The sequence below is a fragment of the Apis dorsata genome, unplaced genomic scaffold, assembly GCF_000469605.1.
Source record: "Apis dorsata unplaced genomic scaffold, Apis dorsata 1.3 scaffold_374, whole genome shotgun sequence".
Lineage (NCBI taxonomy): Eukaryota > Metazoa > Arthropoda > Insecta > Hymenoptera > Apidae > Apis > Apis dorsata.
Window position 1 is genome coordinate 302,779 of NW_006263637.1, and position 8,085 is coordinate 310,863.

The window sequence follows — 8,085 nt, forward strand, 5'->3', positions numbered from 1 at the left end:
GGTACTTTACCTCAGCGCATACAAAGTTGTCTTGATACAATGGATATTTTCCTTCAACAACCACATCCAGTTTTATCTTCCATGGTTATAGCAGATAAAAGGGTAGAAGTTGGAATAAAAACTAGCGTAGTCGAAGCAGTAGCCAACATCATGGGTATTAAAGCATTGGAATCTATTAATCCCAGTGTTACTTTGGCTGATCTTGGAATGGATTCCCTGATGGGAACAGAAATTAAACAAACTCTTGAAAGGAACTATGACCTAATATTGTCGGCCTTAGAAATTCGTACTTTGACGTTCAGAAAATTACAAGAGCTTGATGCTCCTACTGCAGAAGAACAAGTGAATACTTTTATAGATTCAGAAGAAGATATTGTAGAAGATTTTCTATTCCAAGTTAATTCTTCGGAACTTGTACCTATTAAATCTCTTGTACAATTGGAAACAAAGAGTTCAAAAGGACAGCCGATATTCTTTGTTCATGCTATTGAAGGAACACAAACACCATTTAAAATTTTAGCTAGTGAATTGGAACGACCTGTTTGGAGTTTTCAATGTATTGAAAATAGTCCACTAGAATCTGTATCAGCATTAGCTGCTTTTTATGTGAAAGAAATGCAAAAGATTCAAGCTAAAGAACCATATCATGTAGCAGGATATTCCTTTGGGGCTTGCATTGCATTTGAAATGGCTGTTCAGTTAGAAAAGGCTGGAAATGCAGTAGTTTTAACTCTCCTTGATGGTTCACCAGCGTTTGTGAAATTACATTCTGTAGAAATTGGAAAGCTAGCTAATCAAGATGATGTGAATGCAAATGGTTACAGAAAATCTTTGTCGTATTTCATCAGGCAATTTAATAAGAAAATCAATTTTATTCAGGTATTTTTATTTTCACAAATATATTATTTCATAATTTAAAAATATATATTTTATCTTTTTTTTAATTTTTTTTTTTCTTTTTTTTTTTTTAGGCTTATGACATCTTAAAATCTGTATCCGATGAAGAATTATTAGATAAAGTGGTAGAAATTATAGACGAACCTCAATTGAATGTTAAAGATTTAAAAGTTGCTGGTCTATTATTCTACAAGAAACTGCTGGCAGTTTATAATTATAATCCAAGTGTATTTAATGGAGATATTTTATTAATTAGAGCCAAAGATAATTTTGTTGATTTAGATGAAGACTATGGTTTATCAGAGGTAATTACATTTAAATATAATAAAATAATAAATAATAATATGGAATAAATTTATTTTATTTTCTAATTTTTTTTTTATTATATTTTCAATTTTTTTATAGATTTGTAAGAAAAAAATAAAAATTGAAAAATTACCCGGAAATCATAGAAGCATTTTAGCAGGAAAGAGTGCATCACAAATTGCAAATATTTTAAGAACGTAAAAAATATATTTCAACTTATAAAATCATTTTAAATTCAGAAAATTATTCTGTAATATTAATATCATTACTTAAATGTACATAAATGTTGCATAGAAACATTCCAAAGAGCTCTTAATGTACATCTTGATGTACATGATAATGATGATCATCAAAAACTTAACGTTTAATTTTTAATATGATTTCTACATATATTTTTTGTAAAATTCCTTTTGTACAAATGTTTCTTATCTCAGGTCTTTACATGCATTGTTTATATCATCTACATTATTAAGTTATGTAGTCAATTTTTCTATTTTCTATCAAAAGTATCTCAGATTGTGAAATGATAAATAAGCATCGAGGGGGATGGGCGTGTATAAAGGAATAATTGTGTAATTGTGGTCTATTATATAATAATTTCACATATTATATGGGTATTATTAAAATCATTTTCAAATATTAAATATAAATATTTATAATATATATTTTTTTAGATATTTACTATAAGTTTTTATAATGGTTTTATAGTGGACAAATACCATTATTTAAACATATAGTATATATACATAGAATTGTTTTATTAAATTACATTGTTAGATAATTTCACTAATCTAGATTTCTAAAAAATTGACATTTTTACACAGAATAAAAAATATAAAAAAATATTAGTAAAAATAGTAATGATTGGCAATTCATACGTTTTTCTTACATATACACTTTTAAATAGTGTATTTAAATAAATGTAATAAAAAATAAAGACATTCCAGTGATAAACTTCAATATATATTCTATATATATTTGTATACATTCAGAGTATATTGCACATAACATACTTAATGCTTTGTTAAAAGCAACCATTTACATTATATTTTCTCATTAGCAATAAGAGATTGGTTTGTTAAATAATAGATATGTACATGTTCATAATTTTAGTTATCATTAAACACATACAATATGCATTTGTTATATGTTATATGTGTTCTTGTATCATATTGATAAGTGAATAAAGAATATTTCAAAAAAATAAATTGTCTATTAATTCAGGAATATCACTTACATTGTGATTTTAACAAAATTTATAAATAAAAAAATTTTTATATAATAAAAAATAAATATATAAATATTTCTAATATATTTTATAAATAAATAATTTTTTTTTATTGAAATGGAATATTTTATTCTTTGTTAAAATAAAATAAACATTTTATTTATTTAAAATTAAAATGAATACATAATTTTCATTTATGTAATAATTTTTTTTTATTTTATACGATAATTTGGATCGGAAATAGCGGCATCTGGATTACAAGTAAAAGATATGGTTAATGCATAACGAGTACCTGATTGTACTTTTTCAACTGCATGTAAATTTTCACTACCTGAAGTAAACATAGATACTCTACCTATAAAATAAATTTAATATTTTTATTATTTATATTTTCTCTTTTATAATTATATATAAATATTATATATAAAAATTATATATAATAATTATATATAATGATTATATTTAATCAATCTTTTATAATCATTATTTACCTTTACGAGGTTCTATTATTGTTTTGACATTATTTTTATCAATAAATACAAATCGGCCTCCTTCAAAATCTCTTCCAAAATCATTCAAATAAAGTAAAGTTGTATAATGAAAAGATTTATATGTTTCCTATGTTAAAAATTTAAATTCAGAAATAAATTTTAATTTTTAATAAAATTATGATAAATTACATACTTTGTCAATATGAGGATGCCAATATTCATCATGTATAGTTTTTGCAGATACATTTGTCATTCGAGAAAAAAATGTAGGCTTTGTTAAATATATTTTATTTGAAGGTATTCCAAAATTGTGTGCTATTGCATGTTGTATCTTAGTTTTTATTGTTCTGTAAATATTACACAATTATAAAATTGAAATTCTTTGAAAGAATTATAAATAATTTACATACTTATAAATTGCAAAGTCAGAACTATTGAATATTTTTTTTGTTTCTGATAATGTGTAAATATCTATAAAACCTTGACCTTTACTTAATGCACCAGAATGGAGATCTAATATACTTGCACCACCATCAGAACCACCTAAATTCAAACCATTTACTGCTATTTTTAATAATATATCACTTTCTGTTGATAATACTAATTTATCCATAACTATTCTCGCACATTTTTCAGGTACACATTCAGGATATTTGTTTGTTTCTGCTTCATAATCACTTGAACATTCAATATTTAGAGTATGACTTAATAAAATTTCTTTTTGTTTTGCTAAATAAATTTCATTACTCTGTTTACTACTATACCAAACTATGAACAATATTGGAAATATAAGGGCAGGGCGAGACCATACTCTCTGATAAGGAAATCTTATAGAAGATCCATATTTTCTGCAAAATAATATATTTTTTATAATATAATATCTTATAATTTTGAAATATTTTATCATTCTAATTATATTGATATAAAATATATATAATGATATATATTTATAATGAATTATATAAATTGGTTTTTAATATAAATAACTTAAATGATATTATGATATTAAATAATTTATATGAAAAATATTGAATAAGATATATGTTAAAAAATAATTAGATAATATATACTTATATATCTTTCATTATAAATATATGAAAATATAATCTGACCTAACCTATGTCGATATATGTCAATATAAAATATATGTCCAAATTATATTAAAAATTTTAATAAATAAAGAATTACATTTTCTATAAATTAAATAAATTGATAATATTTTTAATATATTTTAGATAAATAAATAACGTTTGTAATAATATTTTAAGTTTGGATTTAATATTTATGTTACATACATTTTAATATTTTCAACTGTGTTTTCTTTTATATTTTTTTCGAATTTTTTTTCTTTTTGATTTTCTTTTTCTACTTGCTTCTTTTTTCCTTTTTTAACTTCTTGTGTCATTTTTAATAATTATTTTAATAACATTAATCTGTATATATTTATATTTATTCTTTCTTTTTTGAGTATATGTATATATGTATATATATATATATTATACACATTTACAACAATTAGCAATTACTACATAAGTTATTTCTGTTAGTAATAATACATAAATTATTTATATTATTTTAAAAGAAATAAAAAATTATATGATTACATACTTTTGTATATATGAATTTAGCAATATATAATGATTTTAAATTAAAAATTTTATATATGTTTATTTAAGAATAAATATATCATAAGTAATACGTTTTTTTCACTAAATAAAATTAAAAATTTAAATATATCATTATCATATAACATTGTAAAATTTTTAATATCTTTAATATTTGTATGGTTTATAAAATATTTTTTACATTATTCTGTTTCTAATTTATTGTGCGATAAATAATTATTATTAATATAATATAATTAATCATTAAAATCAAGTTTTGATATTTTTTAATTCAAATTCATTAAATATTCTACAGAGTACAAGTATTGCTACAAGTACTATTTGTTTATTATTTATAATTTATATATTTATTTTATAATTACTTTAGATTTTTAATGATCGATCTTCTATAATAATAATTTCTATAATAATTTATAAATTTCTTTCACTACTTATTATTTTGTATGCACTTATTTTTACTTATAATTAATATTTATGATACAATTTCAATATTTGATATTTATTTTATTTTCATGAATGAAATATCATGCGACTAGCCAACGAATCATCATGACATGAGAATTAAAACAACCATCAATGGTTTAAGTTTCAGTTAATATTTGTAACCATGACTACACATGGTAAAGCATGGCCGCTCGATTAACAGTTTGTGAAGGAAGATTGCGCAGAAAGTAGGTGAAATGCTGTTGAACCAGGTAGTTTTCATCGTAAGTAAAACTAAAGTTCATGCTTCTATCTAATAATAATATTTCGACAAAAGATACCACTAATTATTAACACTTCCGGTTAGAGTTCCGATATGATAAACTTAAATTTAATTGTTTTCTAAATTTTGTAAGTTTCAAATTTCATCATATTTGTGATGTAAAACAAATTTTTGAAATATTATAAAATAAATTAAATATTTATAAAACTAATATATTATAACTCAATAGCACGAAAGTCTTAAAATTAGATATTAATTGTAGTATTTGACTAATTGGTTTTGTCTTTTTATGTCGGTTATACGAATAATATAACAAGTACTAAAAAAGAGTTGAAAGAAATTAAAGTAAACAGAATGAACGAACTATTATTTTTCATACATACTATATTTTTTTTCATATTTTTTTTACAAATTATTAATTATGGAAAGTATTACATATATGCGAAAAATATTTCATTTGAAAATCGATAATATAAAGTCAAATTTTAATAAAAAAATTTATATCTTTTTAAATATTAAAACTATTATAAGTACTTAAAAAAATTTGAGAATTTATAACAAAATTTCATAAAAAAATTGTATCATTGAATTTTAAAATTAATCTTATAATTGATTTCATATGATATTTTTGTTACAAGTAACAGTTTATTGTATGACTTTATAAGACACATTATTTCATCTTTTTAATATCTGCGTATCATTATTAGTTCTATGAAACTTTTATTCTTATAAAATATCATTTGCAAAATATATATATTCCACATATAAGAAAAATGAATTAATGAATAATATTATAATTTTAAATAGAAGGTCAAATCTTCTATAGCGATCTTTATATTCACGAATTTTCTTAAATCGTGCGACCTAAGAAAATCTATATCCTTGCATGACCGACCTGTCGCATGCAAGTTTAAGAAAATACTAATCTCGATGTTCATAACCTAAATTATGATTGTTATGGGAGAATAAAGTCATTTATTAATATAATTGTAAAACACGTAATTAGAATTATTACATAGATTATAAATTAACTATTTTACAAAAATAAAATTAAGAATTAATTTAAAGATAGAAAAAAAAAAACGTTTTACAAACGAGTTATCAGGATTAAAATTATTTTGAAAATAAATATATATATATCGATGATTTCTTCCATTGATACAAATTTTTTATTCATGTATTACATAAACTGAAATCTACATTATAACGTCATACGATGGATCAATCATCATAATGAAAAAAAACGAGAAATTATTCTTTAAAGAGATCATATTAAATGCGTTTCACAATGTAATATCTTTAAAACAAGTAATATTATATAAAGATTTGACATTTTTTTTCAATAAAATAAAACAATTAAGATTTATTTATAAAATCTATTAATATCTATTATAATGTTTAAGATACAAACAAGAGATGCGACATCGTTTTGATTTCAATGACGTTTCTCGAATTTGACGAAATTAAGAGATAATTATGTTTCTAATAATGCCATATATATAATTATGCAATTTCGAAGAATATAATGTATAACGAATAATTATTTCGTTATGTGATTAACGAATATTACATTAAATATACATATAAAATATGCATGCATTTAAATATTAATAAAGCAAAGATTTCTATTACTATTTAAGTGATGAGTATCATTATTTTTTTCTCGAAATTACGTTGAAACATTACATGAAATATTTTTATTTGCTACTTATAAAAAAAAAACTTAATAACGAATGATGCCATATTGCGTCAAATGAAAATAATATTTTCTATTACAGATGGCATAATTGAGTCAAAAAAATTATTTTACTTTAAAACTGAGACGCGCATAAAATGTAAGTAGTTGAACTAAAGATTATCGTGAATGATATTAAAATAACGTTAACGTTCTGTAATAGGTTTTGTAATGAAAATGTCTTGTTGTTAGTTAATGGAATGATAAAGCAAAAAGAATTGTTATTAAAATTATTCGTTTATTATCTTATTGCATAAAGTACACGTGTCTTTAAAATCCAGTTTATCGATCCAGAAAGTAACAAGTGTCATTGTTTGAAACATGTAATTGAAATTCAGTATATAATCAACATGTCTAGGCGATTATGTATATAGTATCTGTATAGCGTTTCATATTTCACGAATGGTATGTCAGCGTTACCCATCGATACCATTTACGTTAGCAATAAAATAAAAATTTCATTCGAAGAACTTCTAAATATTCGTATACGAGAATATTTATTATTCGATCAATTTCATTTTTTTTTTTCAAGCAAAAGATTTTTCTCGTATTACGATATTATTCGATTATCGATATATATATATATAATTTACAATAAACAGAAACAAAAATCACTTTCAATAATTTAATTTTCATTCATTTTAAATAATACAATATAATATTATTACTATTACATTAGCAATAAAATAAAAATTTAATTCGAAGAACTTCTAAATAGTCGCATACAAGTTGAGAATATTTATTATTCGATCAATTTCATTTTTTTTTTTTCAAGCAAAAGATTTTCTCGTATTACGACATTACTCGATTATCGATATATATATATATATAATTTACAATAAACAGAAGTAAAAATCACTTTCAATAATTTAATTTTCCCTCATCTTAAATGATACAATATAATATTATCGAATATTACGTAGAACAGAGTTTTTTTGTATTAAAACATTTTTTATGCAAGTATTATATTTACATATATTATTTTTAAAATATACGTAAAATAATACTTTTTTACGTGGAAATAAAATGAATGTTAATAAAAAATTAACATTCATTTCTTTATCTTATACATACATACATATATATATATATATATA

General features: G+C 21.6%; 3 protein-coding genes across 9 annotated transcripts in view; 2 read left to right on the forward strand and 1 right to left on the reverse strand.

Annotated features, from left to right (window-relative positions):
* LOC102675377 (fatty acid synthase) overlaps window positions 1-2,399 on the forward strand; it is a 14,703-nt gene extending 12,304 nt beyond the window's left edge. Inside the window, exons 7-9 of one of the 2 annotated variants that reach the window (XM_006618774.2) lie at window positions 1-879; window positions 972-1,202; window positions 1,303-2,399. The exon at window positions 1-879 is cut by the window's left edge and continues 18 nt beyond it. In XM_006618774.2, the coding sequence (XP_006618837.1) occupies window positions 1-879; window positions 972-1,202; window positions 1,303-1,404 (1,212 nt within the window). In that variant the 3' untranslated portion in view covers window positions 1,405-2,399. Of the gene's footprint in view, window positions 880-971; window positions 1,203-1,302 lie in introns of those variants that run through there. The other variant, XM_006618773.2, reaches the window with a different exon arrangement.
* A 165-nt stretch (window positions 2,400-2,564) lies between these two features.
* LOC102676566 (2-oxoglutarate and iron-dependent oxygenase domain-containing protein 3-like) lies at window positions 2,565-4,327 on the reverse strand. Its single transcript, XM_031511967.1, has 5 exons — window positions 4,218-4,327; window positions 3,333-3,770; window positions 3,116-3,269; window positions 2,923-3,049; window positions 2,565-2,786 (listed from the first exon to the last, which is right to left on the reverse strand). Exons 1-5 carry the CDS (start codon window positions 4,325-4,327, stop codon window positions 2,644-2,646), a joined length of 972 nt encoding a protein of 323 aa, XP_031367827.1. The 3' UTR covers window positions 2,565-2,643.
* Window positions 4,328-5,100: 773 nt separating this feature from the next.
* Window positions 5,101-8,085, forward strand: part of LOC102675051 (serine/threonine-protein kinase dyf-5) — a 7,847-nt gene continuing 4,862 nt past the window's right edge. For 3 of the 6 annotated variants that reach the window (XM_006618770.2, XM_006618772.2, XM_006618771.2), the window contains exon 1: window positions 5,101-5,254. The gene's annotated coding sequence lies outside the window, so the exon portion shown is untranslated. Of the gene's footprint in view, window positions 5,255-7,069; window positions 7,089-7,293; window positions 7,394-8,085 lie in introns of those variants that run through there. The other 3 variants (XM_031511965.1, XM_031511963.1, XM_031511962.1) reach the window with 3 other exon arrangements.